Source organism: Plectropomus leopardus, chromosome 2, assembly GCF_008729295.1.
Source record: "Plectropomus leopardus isolate mb chromosome 2, YSFRI_Pleo_2.0, whole genome shotgun sequence".
NCBI classification, from domain to species: domain Eukaryota; kingdom Metazoa; phylum Chordata; class Actinopteri; order Perciformes; family Serranidae; genus Plectropomus; species Plectropomus leopardus.
The window spans coordinates 37285121-37309059 of NC_056464.1; the positions used below are offsets into that span (position 1 = coordinate 37285121).

General features: G+C 40.2%; 1 protein-coding gene across 1 annotated transcript in view; it reads right to left on the reverse strand.

Moving 5' to 3' along the window:
* ptprt (protein tyrosine phosphatase receptor type T) overlaps positions 1–23939 on the reverse strand; it is a 436976-nt gene that overhangs the window by 306412 nt on the left and 106625 nt on the right. The window contains exons 5-7 of the mRNA XM_042510188.1: positions 22798–22879; positions 20981–21096; positions 17455–17629 (exon numbers count right to left, since the gene is read on the reverse strand). Coding sequence (XP_042366122.1) covers positions 17455–17629; positions 20981–21096; positions 22798–22879 — 373 coding nt within the window. The remainder of the gene's footprint in view (positions 1–17454; positions 17630–20980; positions 21097–22797; positions 22880–23939) is intronic.

Below are 23939 nucleotides of genomic sequence, written 5' to 3' on the forward strand. Positions count from 1 at the left end.
AACTCTCCGTAGTGTTGGTTATTACTTTAGCACTTTGCAGTAGGAGGCTGCCTGAATGCTGTGACGAGGACGACTCACCATCCAGTCTGTTTTTGTGTTTCAGCAATTTACACATTTGGCTAATGCCATCTTAAATAAAAGGTTGGCAGCCATCCTGAGAGCTCCTCCTCATTTCGTAATGAGAGCTCAGAGGGCTCAAATTCTGTGACAACAGAATCGCAGACGAAATTGGGGAAAGAACATTGTCCCTAAATATCACAACGGAAACTTCTGTTACTTGCAGTTTGGCTATCTAGCTAAGGTTGGTAACATTAGCTTGTGATAACTGAAAGAATAGAGGGTGAATATTTAACTGTTGAAATCAACAGATATTTCTTTTATGTTTCCAACCCACAGGCTGTACTACATAAAGGATGTAGCTCCTGTGACACCACCCACTGGTTTATGGACTCATGTTTTTAATCCTTGAGTTCGGCATTCCAACCATGGCCATCTTTTTTTTTTTTTTGGAGCAAGAAGTGATCATAATGGGATGAGAGTCTGACTGCAAAACAGTGGCGGGAACCCTGCCCTACAGGCCACCAGGGTACACCCACCATCAGGATTTCTGACTGAGCTGCCTCTACCCTGACAAAAACTGATCTCTGTCTCTGGAAGCAGTTACACGAATCCTTTCCTTTCCAAAAATGTAAAACCAAAAAACTAGATGATGCAGCACTGTAGGGAGGGAGATAAAGAACAGAGAAGTTCAAATTGTTTTTGAAAAAAAAAAAGGGAGGTAGTGAGGTGGGCTTTCAAGATAGATGCCCGAACAAAACTTAAAGGGGGAGAAAGGAAGCACAGTCGGCAGTGGCTGTTATCAGGTCCTCCAATCTAAATGGTTCTCACTTCATTTCACTGTCTGCTTCTCCTGACAGTCAGTGTAACACACACACACACACACACACACACACACACACACACACACAGAGTCAGGCTTTTAGAGGTTAAAAATAAATAAATAAATAAATAAAGAAGGGGGAGAAAGGGCAAAGATTTAGGAATAACAGGTGTGTTGTTGGTAATATTAGTTTTTTTATCACTTCTTCTCTGCTGGCAGTTTATAAAATGCCTTATAGCGTAAGTGGGTTTGTGAGTGTGTATTCTCCGTGTGTGTTGATGGCAAATCCAAAAGTGCTATCAAATCTCTCTGAACTCCACCGTGTTCTCGGAGAGAAAAATTCAAAGATAGAGAAAGTGAAAAGTGTGTGTGTATCTGTGTGTGTGTGTGTAAGAGAGAGTGATAGAGAGACAGATAGAGGCGGACTCAGCCCACCAGAGAGGAGAGAAAAGATATCACCCAGGTGGCGGAAAAGATGGAAAAATCAGTTGCACTGAAAATGACAATCGCTCTACCAAAATCTGTTTTCTCCTGTTTCAACAGCAGGGAGAGAGAGTAATGATCATTAGGATGATAAGATAGAGGAGGGGTGTCTCTTGTTATGCCCCCCCACCCCTCTGCCTTCTCCTCACTATGGTTTAAATTAGGGATGTCAACAGTTCATTCAACGGTTAACCTCTGAGAACATTTTTGACTTGTTATGATTGTGGGTCTTCAGGTTAATTTTGGGATTTTCAGTTTACTGCTCTCCCCACCACCAGGGTCTGGTGAGAGCTAGCTAGTGATGCATACATCAGCATTGCAATGGAGACTGTGCCTGCCCTCTTTTCTCCTCCCAGGTCACACCAGTAATTAAGCAGCTTAGTTTTGAGCTGCAAACCTAAACCCCCATTAAGTGTGCCAGGCTCTGACGCAAATTTACATAGTGGCCAAAAATGGAATTACACCATGTAATGGTCCACTGACCAGGGAAGACTTTTTCTCATTGACTTTTTATTGGAAAAGACAGGTCTGTAAATGGATTATTATTATTATTGGTGGATTATTATTTGTGAGCATCAAAACCCCAGCAAAATGACTCATTTCAAAATCTAGGTTTAATCCTCTCAGTTCGATAACATTTGGAAAGTCTAAAAGGTTGTGGCTTTTAGGCAACATGTCAAAGTATCCTTGGGCAAGATACTGAACCCCTGAATTGCTCCCGATGCCGCGTCATCGGAGTGTGAGTGTGTGTGAATGATTACTGAATCAGCAGGTGGCACCTTGTACAGTAGCCTCGGCCCCAGTGTGTAAATGTGAATGTGACAGTGTAGTGTGAAAGCGCTTTGAGTGGTCAATTAGACTGGAAAAGCGCTATAAAAGTACAGTCCATTTACCATTTAAAATTGCTGCAAGATTAAAGGTTTTTAGACCAACATTTAAGCTAGCAAAGTGCTAAACCCGAAGTCGGTCACTCCACCAGCAGAAGTTACCCTTTTGGGCACACTCTGCCTAGGAGGAGACCAAAGTGTGGCCGCAGTGTTTCAGCAGCATGGCTCCCCACTACTGGGACGCCGTTAACAGGGTTAACCACGAATGAGTGCTACTGCTAACTAGCACTCACCTGGCAGTGGGCACTGTGATCACACGTGTTAACGCAGGTAGATGGCTGTCTGTCAGCAAAGCCAGCCAAAAAATAAAATAAAAGGCAAGAAATTTACATCACAAAACAAAAATTTTCACTGCCCTTAAACGGAGGGCGCTTTGAAACGCAGTGCTAAAGCTCACACTTGGTCAATAAAGCACTAGACTAAACAGAAAGGCCTCTTGTATTTTCATTTTGCATTATTTTTTCCAAAACATTCACCAGTTTGTTACCAGTAAATGGATGTCGTGCTATATCAAAAGCAAAATTAATCAAAACTGACATTCATAGTTTTAATTAAACCTTCAATATTATTTGCTTTAAACCTTTCTGGGTTGAAAGAGAACTTTGACCCAAAGAAAATTAGTTTGTGTAATTGGTTTTAGATCAATTTTATTGTTTCTCCTAGAGGATAATACAGTTTTTTTTGCAACGTGGGTGTATTTTTATAGTTCTTGTTGTTGGTCATGATAACAATGATAATGTTAGTTTCTCAAAACCTGTGTATTTGTCAAGTTTATTGACATGCTGGACTCTCTTTCAGCAATATCGTCAATTTCTCAGATCCCGGCTATTAAATTAATGAGTACAATCTTTACAATCTAATAGGAACTAATTGTAATAAACAGGAACTGTCTTTTGACCAAAGTCAGACAAAGTCAAGAATGCCTCATTTGCAGCTTGAAAGTATCTGTTTTAATTTTCTCTGATTATGTTTGTTTTTTATTATCACAAAGCTAATCTATTCCAATTTTCCTTCAGCTGGACAGAATTAATTAGCATGCTTTTGTTTGAAACATATCCAAAGTTGGACACAGCCTCAGTTTTCCTCCTCTCCTTCTAAATATTCACTAATTAATTTTCTCTTTCTTCCCTTAATCGTTCTGTATGTTGCCTTCTTATCAGTAACACATTCCAGGTCTATTTCGCAGCTCCTTGAATTCAGCAGTTCATCTCACAGAGAGCTGATAAGCTAGCACACACACACACACACACACACACACACACACACACACACACACGCACGCACACGCACGCACACGTGCGCACACACACACACACACACACACACACACACAGATCCGGCTCTGATATGATCAGCCCAGCTCATCAAGTGTTAATGATAACCACCACATGCCCTGAGTTTGAGTGGAACAAATTTATATTGGATACGTTTTATTGCAAATTGCTGTGTGTCTGTTTTGCAGATATGAAAAATAAGAAAAAAAAATCAGTCCCCAAAGTTCATCACTCAATATTTTTAGTTTAATGTAGCGAGGGTGTAAAGTGTTGTCATTTATTCAACCAATGACTTGCATTACCAACTATGTTTTTGAAACAGGGACCATAATTATGTAAATTATAGTGCTATTTTGTGAGAGCTGGTGTCACTCCTAACCTCTAATTTGAGGGAAAAACACAGCAAAGATACTAAATCATTTTCCATGTCTCCTAAAAATCAACAGAGGTTCCCTGACTGCAGAGCTGAAATATCCAGACTGTCTGTTCATGTGGACATAAACCAGACATATAATTAGAAAATGCAATAGTTTTCAATGATAGTACAATCATAGACTGCATAAATGATGGACATCACTACTGTGACATCATCCATTGGTTTATTAACCTGCCACTTTAAAGTTTTGAGTTAGCATTTCAGCCGTTGCCATCTTGCTTTTTGGAGCCAAAAGTGACCATATTTGACAAACAAGCTGGCGTTGTGGAGGAGAAGCTCCACTATTAAATATGCATAACTGTAAGCCTGAGTAAAATGTAAAAGGCTGAGTTATTAAAAAAAAACAAAAAAAAACATTTTGTTGTACCAGGCTGTTAAAAATGTTAATAATCAGCCCGTTCTTATTCCAAAGTCATCAAATACCACCGCTTTTGCAGTGCTTGTGGCGTAACATCTCGTCACCAAAAGCCACCTTTCGCTTCCATATGATACTCTGCTGGACGGGGTCAGCTGAGGACACAGCCAGACAGAACCATAGTGGTGTTATTCTATGTTGCTGGATGGCCGGATGGCACCTGCCATGGCAGCATGACACTGACAATCGTTTTCAGTTTAAAGCGCAGTTGGACAGAACCTGTCACGACTGCATGATACGCCTCTTGACAGCGTCAGGTTGAAACGCTGCCAGTAAGGACGTCAAACACACAAAGGTCCCTAAGGCTCAGGCTCAGGCTTTCATGCGAGAGTCTGATTTTCGCTTCCCATTTTAATGTAATGGGTTTTTTTCAACAGCTTACCACGTGCCCTTTTCCCGAAACAGTGCCAGCATCGGCTTTTGTTAATGTTTTGACGTTGGCCTTCATGTGTTTTGTTGTCAACATAACTACGAGCAGCATCATTCCACCATGTGCATCATTTGTTGATATCACGGTAGCGCCATCCCTGAGTGTAAATAGCAGATGCAGAAGTACACATAGAGCATAATATATGGACGTGGAAGTCCCCTGCAAAGCGGCAACATGCGACAACTTGCTGCAAAGTTGGGCATTTTAACATGGGTGTCGACGGGGATTTACTCTGTCCCAAGTGGCCAGTATAAAAACTGCAGTTTTAGGGTACATTTTCCAACCTCTAAGGATGCCGCCATGTTAAAATATCAATTTCAGAAGTCTGAATGAGGAGATCAAGCTGTGTTATGCTTTTGGATATTCTGAAATATTTTTAAGCATCCCAATTTTGATTCGGCTTGTGAAACTTTTTATTATAAAGAGGATTAGTGTGTGAATACTCTCCACCTAACACACTTGTGACCTGAGAGCCCGGACCTGTGTGCTGCAAATTAAACATGACGATGCTTCTGTGCCACCCTCATAAATGCGCTCTACCTGAGGGGAACAGAGCTGAGTCACCTGTCCACTCAGTACACAAGTAACCTGCTGACTTCTCCTCGAAGGAGGTAAAGTTCTATAGACAACGTGCACAGTTCATGTGGCACAAATGATAACTTGTGCTCCAGCCAATCTCTTTTAATTATTGTTTCTCGTCACATCAACCCTCCTCTCTGTGTGGTCGGAGCCCCGACCTAATCTATCCAAATGACACTTTTCTTTCTTTCCTTCTTTCTTTCTTTCTTTCATTACTCCATCCTTCTACCCTTTCTTCTGTGCAATCTCTCAGCGTTATTTACCAGCTCAGAACTGCTACTGACTTTTATATAAACACATTTCTCAAAATCCTGGGGATTGAGTGTTTTGGTATGCTTTGTGTGTGTGTGTGTGTGTGTGTGTGTGTGTGTGTGTGTGTGTGTGTGTGTCTGTGCACGTGCATGTGGGCATGCATGCGCCTGTGTGTGCATACACCTATGAGTTGTGAGTAACACACTCCATACTCCCTTAGGCCCATTACTTGGTATAATGAATTCAACACTAGTGCACGTGTGCGCACACACACACACACACACACACACACACACACACACACACACAGTCGGAACATTCTTCTCCACCTCTTGGTCACAAAGAATACTTTAGTGAAAGACTCACAGCCCAACGACACAAACTCCATCACAGAGGATCGACTGGAGAGAGGGAGGAATTACAAAGAAAGAAAGAAAGAAAGAAAAGCTGTGAATAAAATGAATGTGTGGGGTTGTTGGGGGCAAACAAAGTGTATTTTACACTTAAGGGAGAGCCAGGAATCATGGGAAATAAGATCTGATTACCCACTCCTCACAGCAAACTCACAGTGGCAGTCATGTGCTGCCTCTTAGCACACACACACACGCCACAGCACAGAGCCAGACGAACAGATGCAGGTACACAAAAAACATAAAATCAGATGTACATAAACATCTTTAACACATACGCACCAACACATTCAATCTGCACTCCAAGCAATTTGAGTCCACTTACACACAAACATCACATCGTCTTCAATCCCAAGAGCCTCTGCTCCCTCAAATAACCTCCTGGAAAAGCAGAAGAAATGTTTTGTCCTTAAAGCTCTGCAGGTTCGCTTTGACTGACAAACTGTGACACTGCTCAGCGTCACTGAACTGAGAGAGGGATTTATTATTATTCATTTCTATTGACATTTTTTTATTTTAAAGATGCTCTTTACTACACTCCTAGGTGGACATTGATTTGTTAAACTCAGTTTTATTGCCAACTTTTTAAATACTGACGTTTGTTTGGTGGCATTGAGACATTAACACATAGAGGCAGCCTTTAGCAGCGGCATGAGACACACCGAGCTGCACATCTTATGGCACTTCAGATTTTCAACCGGGAGCCCAATGTTCATGTCCAGTGTGAAGCCAAAGGACGGTCGAGTGATTTTCATAACATGGTTTGCTGTGCAGCATCCTACGCTTATGACATACTGTATGTCAGCGATGCATGTGACGTCACATGTGTATATAATATTACAAGAGTAAATAACATACCTATTTAAAGCCTAGCCATGATGATCTTTTTTAAATAAAGCTCTTTTAGGAAGATTTTAGGACATTTCTAGGTTTTTATGACATTGGGAGCTCTACTTTGACGCTGTTTCATGGACTCTGGCACCTAATATATGCTAAAAGTACAAAAAAAATCCCAGTGTTAATCACTTTATTTTTATTGTGAAAATGGCTGGGGGGCACTTGGCACTCTATCTGGGGACAGAGTTAGCCCACAAGCTGCAAGTTTAGTATCAGTGTTTTAGACCAACCACATAAAAGTTTATGAAGCAAGAATTTAAAAGCATGAATATATACATTTACCTAATTCATTCAAAAGTCAATGGTGGTGTGACAGGATGTGTCTTCTCTTTTTCTTTCTTTCAGTATTTATGGAGTATATGTACAGTCGTTACTGGTGTTCAGTTATTTCTGAAATTGCAGCAAAAACAGCAAAGCACCTCACGTAGAAGTTATGTCAATTCATCTTGATGCCTGTTACTGTCTATCTGAATACAAATGTTTGATTTAGCTGCGCTAATTTTAAGGCTCCTTAATATGGTCAACAAGGAAGATATTAAGAAGGTGAAGGTCACACAGCAAACGTGTCTCATCTTTCCATGGTAACCAAACTACAACTGCAAACACATCCTTTGATTTTAAGCTTATTTCCCCAAATTTGTAAGATTGTGTCACATAACCACATCAATTCTGTCAAAATGTCCATGAGAAGACATTAAACTTCTACCTGCTCGCTCACTGTAAGCTGCTGAGGATAAAAGTCCCAGATAGAGTCTTAACTCTGAAATATAAACACAGGCAGAGAAGGTGGGGGAAGCTTAGAGAATCGGAGGAATGACAGCGAAAGACAGACTAAAAGAGACATTGATCTTCTTAGTGTCACAAAAATATTCTGCGAGACTTTTTAATGAAATGAGAATTAGTCTGAAATCTGTCAGCTTCACAGGAGCGGAGCAGCGGGACACTGGTAGTGGACACGTCTCTCCTACTCAATGTGTTTTACATATTTTTGGAGTTTAGCTGCTCGGATCCACATGAAAGTGAGCAGGTTGGAGTTCAATGAGATGAGGGTAGTGACAGAATCAGCTGATGGGTTTGAACCTGTCAGCTCTGAGTTTTCTTTTTTGCTGGTTTGGTCACTTCCTCTGTTTTCTACTGTTGTCATTGCAGAGATGGATCTACATTACTAACCTAATCATCTTTCTGTCTTATCTTTTAATGAGGTTTGACAGTATACAAAATTCATGGTTTGGTTACTACACCAGTAGAGGAGACAAGGTTCAGTGTGATTTCGGTACAGTGGGAAATATACAAATGCATAATGACACATTTCTTTTCATTTATTTTGAACAAACAATACCACATACCACTTTTTGCATGAAACTAAGCAATTAAACCCCAAAACTATTTTTTTAACCTATGTTCTAAGTTAATTTTGAAATCAGACTGGATGCATGTAATGAGCGAAAACTGTAGTTTTCCTGCGAAAACAGAAGTTTATTTTGAAAGGGCACAATGTATGTAACTTGTGTAAATTGGCACACCGTCCCTGATCGTCGAAAACTGACCCTAAAGGATTAACTTTAGCATCATTGTGTGACGTTGGGATTCGGGATGGGTATCATTAAGCCTTTAACAGTACTACTAGTCTCACTGATACTGCTCATCGATCCAGTACTTCAACGATACTTTTTGGGGGACATTAAGGTAAAAAAGAAAGAAAAAAGAACAGATTAACTTTTCTTTATTTTCTATGATTGTAAGAACAGTATATATATTAAAATTCAGAAAAAGCATCGTTTTGAACTCGCTATCAAAGACTACAAAATACCTGAGTTTTGGGGTAGAGGTGAAGGTGGAGGTGAAATTCAAGCTAGGCAGGCGAAAACGCCACAGACTCCCTGCCTTTATATGATGCTTATTCACTAAATGTTTTCTAAGATTTCTCGCTGTTTTTTCCCTTACGTGCAAAACAGTTGTACTTGTGGTGACAAGCAGTATAACCAGACTGAGAGCCAAAGCAAAAATGCATCATAGACTAATATCTTAATCTTGTTGCAAATTCTAAATGGAATTGTTGAGATAAAAACTGAAAAAACATAGTGTTTACGCAACCGAAATAAACAGGAAATATACTTTCTTACTTTCTCCAATACCAGTAGCGGAACTGTCAACATTGAATCTTATTGCCACTCTGGTTTTTAATAATTTGGCCCTGGTGCCTGTTTATTACTGGGTTTCGTTGCCCATCCCTAGTTGGGAGTGAGAGTGTGTTACAGCTTTTACAGCTGATCTGGAACGCAGGTTTTCCAGCTCTGGCGTTTCAATTACGCTCACCATAGTGTGGCTGAATGGCCCGCCAAACTGCTTTTTGTGCTAATCACAGCATATGTTCTTAACAGTATAAAGCTAAAAGTTTTGAGGTGGAACTGGCAAACTTTGACTCCACATGCAGAGGATCAATCTACATACGGCGCAGCTGCGTGCAGCAGCGCCTGTTTGTTTTTTTGAATACACAAACTGTTACAGCCCTACTATCTCTGACTTCTTATTTTCCTCCTCCTTCTCTTTCATCTTCAGCTTTTTTAGATCTCCTGCTATACACTTTTAGTTCACCTCTTTTCTTTACTTCCTCACTATCATCTCCTGCTCCCCTGTCTTTGGTTTCAACTTTTCACCTCCTCACAGCATCGTCTCCTCGCTGCTCCCCGCAGTTCTCACTGACCCTCTTTCTACTTCCTCTCTACCTTTTTCTTTTCCTTTTCTCACCTCCAGTCCTCCTCCTCCTTCTCCTCACTGTACCTGTTCATGCATTACTTATATTTCTCCTCAGAAATTCTGTGTGAAGTGTCCAGTTTCTCTGACACACACACACACACACACACACACACACACACACACACACACACAGAGAAGCACATGCACACACAGCCCGCTGCACATGAAAGAGCAATGGACATGGAATACCAACGGCATGACAAACTGGCCGGTATGCACAACACAACACACACACATACACACACTTATCCCCTAAGGCAAGCCCTCAGGACATGGTTAAAGAGTCAGGTGGAGTGTACGCTGTACGGGTGTATGCTTCCCTTCACACACACACAGAAAAACACACACTGGCTGATGTAGGCAGATAAACAGACTTGCACAGGTTTTCACATAAAATGCTCAAGGAGCAAATCTTCATAAAACTTAAATGAAAGTTTCATCAATTCATGAACAATCGTTCATTGATGATATTTTTTCCCTGTGTCTAATTCTGTGTATATTTCATAGCTTTGCATCATCATTTTATCCTTATAGGTGCAAGTGTCTCACCAAATCACAGTCACTTCAATCCATGTTGTACGAGTAACCAACATGGTCTATATTTTTATTTTTAGGAGATGTCAAATAAAATATCATGAGCAGAGCTTGAATTTTTTCAGCCATTAGGAAATATTGTCAGAGAGACAAATTTTTTCAAACTGGGCACCTCATCCACACTCACTCCAGCACCACCAACACACCTGAGCTCTAATATAAACGTGGGCAATTTCAAATGGTCTTACTATGGGGATTAAAATCATCACACATAAAAACAACTGCAACTTCGTACATTGCTGGCGACTACACCATCAAACAGTTAATTCAAAGAAGAACACAGGCTGCAAATATCTGCAAACGGGAAAAACAATCAGATTCAGGAGCTCCTCTTCCTCAGAGTAGAGGACATGAGCATCTGCCCTGTAATCAGGAAGGTAAATGATTATGACTGACATTTTATGCATTTATTATTGATTAAAACATGTTGCTGATACACATATTATATGTCACACTAAAACCGATGCTTTTGTGTTACATGTCACGCTGGTCGTGCCTCTTTTGATTGTGGGCTGCCACGATGCAGTGCATAATAACACACTGCAGAGCAGAATGATGCCGTTGTTGTTTGGCTCTATGTAAAAATGCAGGGGTGGTATAAAGAGGGGACTTTGTTGCGACCCTGTAGTGCATTCTCTGTAAAAGCGGTAATAGACTTTTGCATGTGCTCCCACTCAGCCTTGGACGGGGGTTCACCTGTATTCTTTGCCTAAAAAAAGCACACATTTCCTCAGTACAAAACTCTTTTGTCGTTTTCATTTCTGTTATTTTGACTCTTTTTGACAGGAACACTGTTCACACCCACTAACTGTTTGAAATTTGTTGCACTTTGCCCTTTTTTCTTTCATTACTTGAATACCAGCCTTTATTAGAGAACTTTCTGTACTTTGATAACTACAAGATAACTTGAGCTTGAAACAAGGTGGAATCATTTATCTAAGTATTACGCTACAACTGCCAGCTGCTCGGTAAAGGTACCTGCGACTTTTCTTTGGATGTTTGACGTCTCTTAAGTGTGCCTTTTCAAATGTTTGATATCTCATTTTGGAAAAAAAGCTACTGCACTTGAAAGTCAAAGACTTTTTAAGCAGTTATTTTTATAAATTGGCAGTTGTGTTGCGTTCACACCCAGTGAGAGTTCATTGCGTCTGTGGGCTTCCACAGATCTGACACATAGGGCTGAGCTGTCCACGCTCCTATTGATTTCCTTATCAGGGGACAGACAGATAGAAGATGCCGGGAATGAGCTTTGGGAAACAGAAAGCTCTATGGACACACACACATATGCAAACACAGACACTAACACACTGCGGTGGTACTTCTGGGTCTAATTCTTGGACTACAATCAGCTTTATGACCACCCAGGGAAGCTCAGATGTAGCAGTGTTCCTGACACACACACACACACACACACACACACACACACACACACACTCTACATGGTGTCCACAGGGCACCGGCTGACAGTGGCTCTCCTGCATCTCTGCTACGCCCTGCTGAGTCTTATCTGTGACAGACAGCACACACACACATACACTGGGACCTATACACAACATACCCACACACAAAAATGCAGATACACAGCCTACATTCATACTCCCCAAGACACAGACATGTCAGCATGCGAGCTTGCACACTCTGTGACACGTACACACACTCTCTCACACCCACACACACAAGCACAGCCGGGGGTATGGTGAGACCTTGTTGCCCTGGGGCTCTTACTGCATCTGTTCTACAACCATACAAATGAGAAACGCACAGGAGCAGAGAGAAACATCTGTGTGTGTGTGTCTGTGTGTCTGTGTGTCTGTGTGTGTGTGTGTGTATTGTATTAAGTCATTTTCACTAACATGTTCTTCAAGGACATCCTTTATTGTCCGGTCAAACCGGACACTGTGTGTGTTCACATGTGTGTATGAGCACATATATCAGTGGATTGTTTTCTGAGTTTTTCAAACGAAAACATTATTATTTCAACCTTCTTTAAGAGAAACTCTTCATAATCCTCTTTTGTTCTCCTTTTATTCTCTATTTACACAATGGCAAATAATTACTCTTTCTCTCCCATTTATTCATGTAGAAGTGATGTTTTTCTATCTGTTGTGTCATTTACACAAAGTGAAGGAAGAACATGTTCAAAACAAACCCCGGTGCTGCGTGTGTTCTTTAGCATATACAGTATGAACTTAAAGGGAGGTGTGAAGCGAGGGGGAGGCGTGAATACAAGGAGAATGGGGATGTGAGGAGATGTGACAGAGTGGCCACTGAATGATGGAGAGATATAAAGAGAGGTGTGAAGTTGAGCTTGTATTTAATACGCAACTAATATCTCTCCTTTCTGCCTTTTGACCTCCATTGCTTTTTTCACTTGTGCATCGGCAAGAGCGAAAGTAGAAACTATAAAAGCTATATATAAACTATATAACTCTTTTTCTTCAAGGTTCAATATAAAGTATTAAGGATTCTAACAAAAGATTGTGTAAAAATAGAAATTGTACTATACTTTTTTAAAATTTCAGTTTCATTTGTCGTCGAAGTTGTTATGTTTCCTAATTCTTTGAGATTGTTATTTTGATGCTAATCATTGGGAATTAAACGTATGGTCCAGAGGAGATATAATATGCTTTGTGCTACCCACTTGTATGAAGGCTGCCGATGGAAAACATACAGACTGTTATGCATAAAAAGTCACATAATTAGTTTTTTCAGATACATAATTATGTTGTATTTTCAATGATTGTATACTTTTACTTAAAGCCACCATGTGTAGGCTGGACTCAGAACATTTCTTATTTTGTTTTTCTCAGTGGTACTATCAAAAAAGACACTGCAGCAAAAAGCAGTGCATACAATTTCAACCCAGAAATGCAGAGAAAAAAAGCCAAATTCAGCACTTTGACTGCACTTTTTTTTTCTTTTTTAAGCTGAAACTTGTGCCATCAGAGTTATTAAGACACTTAAATTAAAATGTCTGTACTCTTTTGAATGAGTGTCATTCTACTGACATATTACTGATTTCAAAAAGGTGGGATTTTTTCTAACTCTGCTTTAACACATCAGAGGGCAGCTAGTTTAATTCCAAATATGTAATTTCAGTTGTCTTTTTTATGTTAGTCAGCAAGGAAGACATCATCTGTTCAGCCGGCCCGCAGCATCGTGTCACAGATTGACATGCATGCATGAGCACATGGGACAAACACACAGTCATGCACAGTGCACACAGAGGGCACTGCAACAGGGGAAGCGTCTCTCTCTGGATTCCTGCGGTCACACCTGGCTGAACAACACACTAATTAACCCCGATTTCACTTAGCAGCCCAGGAGAACAGACAAATACACACACACACACACACACACACACACACACACACAGAGATTAATTTGGACACACAATAACCGTGACACCTCACACATGAAAACATAAATGAAAAGCCATGCAGATACACACACCCAGAGACAAATTAAGCTGCGTGCAGATGATCCCACCACACATGAATGAATAGAATGAGGAAACTCAAAAACACACACATCAAGGACAATAACTCATATACACAAATTACACATACATTTCACACACACAAACACACACACACACACACACACACACACACACTGCACACACAAAGGGTGTCAGAGAGAGGTACTCAGGGATGTGCATGTGTAATATTGCAGCTCTTGTTCACTGTGTTGGCTTGGGTTATTCCCCTGGCGCAGTGCATGGCTGACAGCACCTGAGCTTCACACACACACAGACATACACACACACAGACAGAGGACAGACACTGGAACACATACACACACCAAAAGACACATTCAGCAGGCTGAGGAACACGCACATATTTGGGCGATCTCAGGAGTGCAGTCTCTGTGTTCTGCTAACAGATGGTAATGACAGTTTCAGTCCCTGGACTATCATCTAATCAAAACACGCACTCACACACACACACACACACACACACACACACACTCACACAAACAAACACACACACACACACAGACACACACACGCACGCACGCGCGCACACACACACACACACACACACACACACACACACACACACACACACACACACACACACACACACACACACTCCAGTCTCCCTCAAGATTAAAACATCCTTCATACCAAATAAGGTTAACAGCATAATTCGTACCAAATATGCATTGAGAACATAATTTAGGCTGGCGCGACTCTACATTTAAATGCATTTCAGTAATGCAATTTAAAATTCCATTAAAAAACAAACACTTCAATTCCCACTTGCACCACACAAGGATATTTATTTATGTTTAATAGAAATAAAAATAATCTTAGAAATGTATCTCAGACATCTATTTTAAACTTCACTGTAAGCACTTTATTGTAAAAAAAATCACTGCATATACTGATAAATAAAGTGTCTGTTGGTATGTTATACTTTAACTTTAAAACAATTCTTCTGTGTTTCTATCTTTGTTCCCGAGGTATAAATTTGGGTCGAGGTGCAGCGCAGAAATGTTGTCAAAAGACAACCCCGGAGAATGTCAAGCAACCAAGCATAAACTCAGCTTTACAGTGACTGAGCACATGGCGCGTCTGTGTCTCGGTCAAGGACACCTAAAAAGAGAATACATACAGAGTTCTTGGGAGGTGTTTTTCTGCTGGTTGGATTATGTATTAAAGGATACAAGACAGGGAAAACATCAGTGGCCATGGTCGATTGTTTTGCCCTTTGCAAACATGCAAGTATACAAGTAGGCTGCCCAGCGCTAACTATTACCACTGAATATAAAGTGAGCTCTGTGTTATCTCTGTAACATACAGTAAAAACAGCTACACTGAGTTTTTAACTGGCTATGACAAGGTCTCAATCTCACACTGATGCCTCTTTATGACCTACAAAGGTAAACAACAAAACCATCAGCAAGAGGACTGACTATTTCTTTAGCCTAAACGAGTCCCACGGGTAGATTCAATACGTTCCTTGAATTGTCTTACATTTTTGGCAACAGCCCTTGACGACAAATATTCTCAAAACAAAACATTTTCAGTGGTATCTTCGTTTAAACTACCTACCCCTTTAATTCACCCCGAATGTTTGCATTCTTCTGGAATACCAGACAGAAATGTGATCAGCACTCCTACATGCTGGCTGTAAATTCTTTGGACAATGACCTGTCCTGTTTACATACGGGCTAAATCAGACATTCACGGACTGACTGCTCCGATGTAACATTGGAGTAACATTTTAGGCAACATACTGCTTATGTTTCAGCAACCATTATGTTTACCAATAGCTATGACCTTTATTAAATCTGTTTACTGATCTTACACTAACATTTGGTCAATAGAAAACGTCATGAGCTGATAGTGAGGCGTGACTAAAGAAAGAATTCAAAACACACAGAGTGCAACAGAAAGAGACCAGGAAACAGGTAAAGAAATGTAATTATTTCTGACAACAACGGATAGCTGCGATGCTATAACTCTATCAAAGGCCGCGCAACAACATTATCCAACCTCCTCAGCACATCAATATCCCTCTCAGCAGGACAGCGCTGTATTTCCTGTTGTTTACATGAACCATGAGACGGAGAGTGGGATGGAAAATCACAGAGAATTCTTAATATTTTCTGCCCTTTATTGAATGTGAGGGCAGAGCTGAGTAGATCGCATTAGAGGATTTGAATGTCCTCGACGAGGGGATTTGTCGAGCGGCGCAGATAAATACAAGAGAAAACATGAGGTGAGGAGGGGTGAAACAAGAGCAATGAAGGAGAGGAAAGAAAGGACAGGCAGGAGAAAAGAAGAAGAGCTGTTGTTTTTAATCAAGTTGCTGCTTTTGATTAGTATTACTGTGAATTTAACAGCTCAGACCAGAGATACTCAACTTGATTTGCAAAGGGGGACACTTTTGCAAGATGACAGGAGGCCAGGGGCCCATCACAGCAGCTGCATACATGTTTCCAAAATTTTAAGACATTTCTCAGATTTTAGTACATTTCCAGTATTTTTGGACAATTCTAAGATTTTAGGACATTTCTAGGACATTTCTAGGACTTTAGGACATTAGGCTTAGCTCGGACTTCTGTCAGGGGGTATGGAGGATCCTCCACTGGCAATGTGTTGGATAAACAAGCACTATTTTGATGTTTTTTATGCACTCTGGGAATTTATACAAACTAAAAGTAAAAAAAATATATATTTTTTTTATTGTTTGTTAGAAAATGGTTGGGGGGCCACCGAGCGCCATATTGGGGCCCAGATCTGTCCCTCAGGCCATAAGTTGAGTGTCACTGGCTTAGACCCAAATAACCCAAATAATTTTTTGCCAGTGAAGCATTTCCATCATGTATTCTCTGCTTGTTTGTGCACTTCAGTGAAAGTGAAGCACACTTACTGTTTGAAACACAACGTGTTTTTTATTGCAACCCCATTGAAAATGGATTACCAGTGTAACGTGTTATACATATTTCTGTGAGGTTTTGGCATCTCTGGAAACGTTGGAGTCTTCAGAGGAATTTAAAATAGAGTTCTGTCGGTTTGAAGACATGGAAACTAAGAACACGACACTGGACAGGCCAAAGAGTGGATGGGGGTGTGAGATAACCCAAATTTTTCTGTATTCCTGCTAAACTACAGCTGCACTGGAAGAAATTGGAACCTCCAAAAATATTCTTATAGAATTTTTAAAAAGGCTTTAAAATTAATTTTTAATGAACAAACAATTTTTGCTGTCTATTCTAAACCTTGAGAGAAAGGAGAGGAAAGGAACATCGCAGAAGAAGAAAGAAAATGAAGTGAAAGACTGACAGAGACAGACAGAAATGGAGTGAAAAGGGGCTCATTGTGAGTTCTAGTCACTGCTCTGAAGTCTGTTCAGTATTCTGTCCTCAGCATTCTCACAGCACTAATGAGCAACAGCCAAACACACACACACACACACACACACACACACACACACACACACACACACACACTGAACCACAACCCAGGCTTGTTTCTCACTTTCTCTACATTAAAGAAGTTGTCCCACTTTCCTTCATCCACACTGATCAGATTTGTCAAGCGTCGCTCTTCTTCCAGCCATTGAAATTCATCACAAACACTCAGGTTTTAAGGGAGTTTACCTTCTCACTTGTTATTCGTGTGAAGGAAGATGAACAGCAGAACCTACCTTTGACAATGAGGTCGGCGTAGTTGGACACCCCGGACCCGCCGTCGGATCGGATGACACAGCGGTAGCGACTGGTGCTGCGCTGCGATGTGTCGCCAACGCTGACGGTCGCTGAGAAACGTCGGTGGTTCACCACCCTGGTCACCATCAGTGCCGTGTCCCTACCGTTCCACTGCTGCATAACGAGAATGACAAGAGCAGTCAATAATTGGCAAAAACCTTGTAGCATGTTCTCAGGTGAGCCTACAGGAGCTTCAGAAAGGGGGACGATATTTTTCAAATTGGGATCCTCATTCACTCACTCCAGCACCACCACCAAACACCCTTAGCTCCAATATCAACAGGGACTAACATCATCACACATGAACAACATTTGGCTCATTGTATCCACAAGAGTCTAAATTTTACACTCTTACCCAAGTAATGCAATTCCAACTCTGCTGAGGGAAGGAGTGTACAGACATTTACAAATATACTATTTTGACTGACTTTGGAGTTTCCAGATAACATAGCATGGATTGATTTTGGTGCATTTGAACATAGTTGCAGTCCGCCTTTTACCCTTACACTATAGCATGTCTGTGCATGTTTCAACTGCACCATTTTTACAATAACTGCAGTTTGAATACTTCCTCTTGAAAGGTGATTTAATGGTAAGAATAAATGTATTATCATGTAAATATATAAAAACTTGTACTGTCAGTGATATATGTCAGTAAGTAAATTGCTGCAATTGATCCCATTTAAGGGTCAACCAAAGATTTTTGCATCGGCTCCCCTAAGCCTAAGGTTGGAGTCCTCAATACCATTTAACCCCACTAAAGGTGGGACTGGTTCTAGCTGGTGCTGAGTATGGTTTTGAAACACAATCTCTGTTTTAAGAGCTCAGGATGGCTGCTGTCTTCTTACAGGGGTGGAACATAAATAAAAAGAGAGGCATCTTTCTTGCATCAAATGTAAATTTAACTGATAAGATTGTGCAGGGGAATTATGATCTGATCATTAATACAAACACAAATGTTGCATGGAAGTATCAAGTGTTTAACCCTTAGGGCCCGCTATCATATTACGCATAGTCGTATCACTCTGTGCACAAAATGTGCTTTTCAAAAGCAAGCTTTAAAAAATATTATACATTAATATCATTTTCTACTTTAATTGAGTTAATTTTTTAACCAACAATAGTCCTAATCATAAATATCAAATATTCATTAATTTTCAGAAATTTAACCCTTTAAATGACAATTTGTCATGATGCCACTATGTTTATAAATGAAAAAAATGAAAAATGTTCAATATACTACATGCAAAGTAGATTTTTTTTCTGATTTTAACAGCAATATTTGCTGCAACATTGATTGTGACAGTGCACCTAGAGGAAGTAGCATGTATTTTCTCCATTTGCCAAATATGGTAAAATGACATCATCAGGTAGAAAATAGTAAAAAATACAAATTTTAAGGCAAAAGCCCAGAATGAAACCCAGAAATAATACAATGGATGATCAGATGCACATAATCAGGCCTTGCATGATTATGTGCATCTGATCATGAGGAAGAAAATCCAGTGAAAAGGCAAGTGTAACCTTAACCACCGAGTGTTGCTCTAACAGTTTATGAAGTATTTTTAGTTGTTTGTTAAATTCCACCAATTTACAGTGATTTTGAGAGTCGTGCATCAGCAAATAACACAGAGAGGACCCCATACTGATATCAAAGACCTGGCAGGAAACAGAAGCAATTTGAACAGAGCAAGTCAGACATGAAACTCAAAACCGCGCTGCTTTGCATATGATCCCCATGTCTCCAGATCCAATCTCCTTTACCACTGCTGTATTATGTGCCAATTTGGAGGAACATGCTTTCCCCAACAGACCTCCAGTCAGGAGGGTCACTGCTCTCCATTGCAAATGTCATTACTGTACACAGCAGCGTTCTCGGCAGTATACACCCATGTGCAGTGAAAACATGCGAGCTTGCCAGTGCACATGTAAACTAGAATGAGTATATAAGCATGAATGCACACGACACACACACACACACGCACACACACACACACACACGTCACTTGTGCAGAGATGGAGTCATCAGTGCAGAGCGGAACAAGGACTTTAATCAATCCTGGAATGGAGCTGGGAAGGCTGGGGATATTTGCCACAATCTGCTTTCCTTTTTTTAAGTATTTTATTTTCTCAATAAAATGGTATACATAAATCATAGCTGTATTTCCTACAGTGGTCTACTTTATAAAATATATTATTTATTGCAGAATATTCAACATAATGTTGCGTGGATAATTAGCTTGTTGTTGTTTGCAATTGGCTTGCAGGAGTTCAATAAAATCATAAAACCTCACGTAAAGTTCTGCAGCCTGTTGCACCAGCTGTGCGTAAGTTCGATCGTGGCTTAATCTACAACGTTGGGGGTGATTCACGTGATAACTCGCTTTAGGTTGTTGCACCATACAAGTTAGTCCTAACAAAAGGCTAAGATATAACTTAAAATTTACACCTTCCCCCTCCTAGATGTAAAGTCGTTCTTAACTCAGCCAATGACATGGCAAAACGACGCATTTTTTTGAAGAAAGGCTTTTTTGATGGTAATGATAACCACTTTCTTCGTTAGATACCCGGCCGTGCATTCTGCGTGACAGACTGCATTCTTTTGACATTTATGATGATGCCGATAGGCAATCTTGATTATGATTTTGCCTCACAGAGATGCCAAAAATAAGTGATCTAAAAAGTGTTGAATTAAAACATGAAATTGATAGCGATAGCACCCTGAGTTCATTTTGTTAGCGTTCATGAAAAATTAATAATCAATACTAATATGCACTGTCTCTAAGAAATAAATACATAAATTAAATTGACTCAAAAATTATAAACTGAGACAATGTTGGTTAAGCAGCGTAACCATGACGTTACCCCAGATTCACAGAGTAAAGTCGTAAAAAGTCGTAGCTGTCACAATTTCAGTGATTTTGTTCATGAAAGTTAACTGCAACATTTTGGTTGTGTAAAAAAAGTCTTGTTAAGCGTTGGGTTGTACTAAACGATCCTCCAAAAAGTTTAATAGTTTTTCCAGGTAAGTATACCTAAGCCTATTTTTTGATTCAGAAAGTTAGTATTAGCATTATTGGTTAACTTATGATGTAAATGCACTGTGCTAACCAAACTGGTATCCAAAATACCATTGGATTAAGTCATTGTTACAATGTCCATTATTTTATCCAATCTATTATTATTACTTTTAAAAATGTAAGTAAATCTACACTAATAACTACATTTTTCAATAAATTTATCTGTGCAAGTATTTCTTACTGGACCTCAGCGCAGCATTACATTCAACATTTATTTCCACAAAAAACATTGAAAACCTGCAACTAAAAAACACAATTACTTATCAGTTATCACAGTTTTGGAGTACAGTATGTGGACATTTACGGTATTGTGACCCTCTTTTACACGAGCTCTACATGTACTGCTGCTGATATCATTCATGCACACTGATGAGAAGGTACTAACCTGTAGCCAGAGTTTATCGTGCTGAGACCATTTCCCTCCGGCAGTACACTGAAACGTAGCGTTCTGACCCACGTTCACCTCCACATTCTGCAGACGCAGAAAATGAGGCGCTTTACCTGCAACACACACAGAAAACAGACACTGTGTAAAGATTTAGGCAGACTATTCCGGTGAAGAGATTAAAAGGCTTTTTTAGTTGCACAAACACTATTCAAAATATGAATTGTTGAGGACCTTTTTACACGGGATAAAGATTTTCTTTCAGCGACATTTTTAGAAAACCTCGGTGCACTAAACCATTCAGACTCAAGCTTTTTTAGTTCATCTCATTCTTATTTATAAAATCAAAAGTTTTATCTTTGAAACTTGAGAGTACTTCAGAGGCATCTCGAGGTAAAATGCATTCAGTCTGAATAGGTCGTCGAGCTTTTTGAACTAACAAAAGTTCCATAATTATGTATTAAAGCACCCCGAGGGCCACTGAGAGATGCCATCTTGTTTTTAAAGACATAGCAGATCCAGGCTGGATTATAATAGCAGATGCCACTGGTAATACGAAACAACGCTTGCAAGAAAACCACAACAATAGTAATCCACATCAAACAAGGCTTAATGTTGCTGTCTGGAGTGAGGCAGAGATATTCACGGGATGGCTATGAGACAGATGAGCAGGCAGACAATGAGACAGACTGCAGACACTGGGTGACTTTGGTCTGGCATTGAGACCAGCCAGCGTATGGTTAATTTCATTTTGCCTGTCTGCAGACAGAGATAAGCCTAACGGAGTACGCATCGATCATTTAACAATGATAATTCGCCCTGACGCTAATGGTCGGGTTCTTACAAATGAAAAGAACTTAGATATGAATTTCAGGAGTTTTTTTTAGTCATGTTTCCTTTCTAGAACAATCTTCTCTCTCCTCCCGGTCTTTACGTTCCCTCTAACCTTTACTGTTTAGTTTATTTTTCTTTGCACCATAGTGAATGCCTCGACTCTCTTCTTGTCTTTCACCATTGGCTCAGGCGCTTTGACGAATCTGATTAGTGATTAGCACAGATGAGCCAAGTGTTCTGTGCCAGCAGTTCAGAGAGAAAGAAACAGCAAGCAGACCAAAAAAAGCCTGAAGTGAAGACAAGCGCAACCTGGTCTCACTTTCAACTTGTCACATGTGACACTGAGAAAAAAAAGGAGACCAACTAGAGACTGTACATGAAAAACTGATCCAAAATAATGCTAGAACAAACATGAAGAATGAAGCGAACAAAAAATCTAATTACTATGCTTTAAAAACTTATAAACTATCATTTACATACTTTTTCAAACTTGTCACAAGATTCAATATCAACATCATGTTTTGTTGTGGTCTCATACTGTATAATGCCAGTGATGTTGAACTGAAGAAATGTAAATACTTGTATATTTACTGTGTGTGTATATATATACATATATATAAACACCTCACAAAGTGCCAATAAGTAAAGATGGAGAGAATTTAGTTTAACAGCGAGTAGACGGAGGGAGGTAAGTAGGCCACAGAGTGTTGCAGTAAGCAGTCTGGAGTTTTGTGAAGCAAAGTGTTTCTGTCAGATTTGAGTGATGAAGACCCTGAATTTGGACCTTCTTCCTGGCTCTCTGCAATCTGTCTGCAATCCTCACAATCTGTCCTTCACACAGCCTCCTGTGTGTGTGTGTGTGTGTGTGTGTGTGTGTGTGTGAGATAGCTATAAAACAGATGATGCTCAGTGGGGCTACAGTTGTGCAGGGTCAACCATAACGAGACACACACACAAACGCACATGCACACACAGTCACTTACGGCAGGGGTGAGCCAGAACTCGAATGTCGTCGATGGCGATGAAACCAGGATGGCCTTGAACTGAAACCGCTTCGAATATCACCTGAGAGGGAAAGGGCGGAAAAACAGAAAGAAAGAAAGAATCAAGTTGAGCCACATTTTTCTCTGCAAGTAATGAAACTTAAAAAAAATCTCTCTTTCTTTCACAAACTGCAACATCTTGACTCCCCTGTGAAGCTCATATGGAAACCCCAGGGGAATTTTCCACTGAAAGTCAGCAACTATTCCTCTCTTCACTTCATCCTTCTGTCTCCATCCGTATGCCAACCACATACACAGCATCCTCTTCATTCCCCTCGTCTTTCCCTCTCTCATCCTCCTCCTCTTCATCTTTTTTCTCTCGTCTTTTTTCACCCAGACCTCGGCTCTTCTTGATCTCTCTCCGTTCCTCTAATTTCTTTTTCTCTCTGTTTCCTTTCAGCCATGTCACTCTTTGTCTTCCTCTCTTTGTATTTTTTTCTTTCCCTTCTTCTTGTAATTCCTCTTTTGTGTCTTTGTCCACTTTTCTCACATCATATCACTTCTCCATTTTTCCCGCTCTCAGATTTTCTTTACCACCAACTTTTAGCACTCTCAGAGTGACAGGCAGTCAGCAGGGCTGTCAAGGGGCCATGCACTCCTGACCCATGCGTATATACTCATACACAAACACACACTGCGGACACACACACACTGCGGGGGGACACACATACATACACACACACACACACACACACATATACCTCTGTGCTTTACTTGTCAGGATCCTCAACAGTATAAGTTGGGACTCGGCCTGAATACTAAAGACTTCTGGGAAGTGGGAACTTAACTTCCTTTCCTTCAAAAAATAAATCCCTCTCTCTGGCATGCATGTCAAGTTTCTAGATGTCAGAGACACTAGCGGTGGGGGGTAGAGTACTGAAAGTCTATATTCAAGTAAAAGTACGATTACTCCCATAAGAAATGACTCATGTAAAAGTAGAGATTACCATAAGAGGAATCTACTCAAGTAAAAGTAAAAACGTACCCAGTTAATAAACTACTCAAGACACAAGTTACTTTCTGCGCAGGCCTGTGCAAGCAATAAAAAGAACAGCACGTCTGATAAGCAACTCAATTATTTA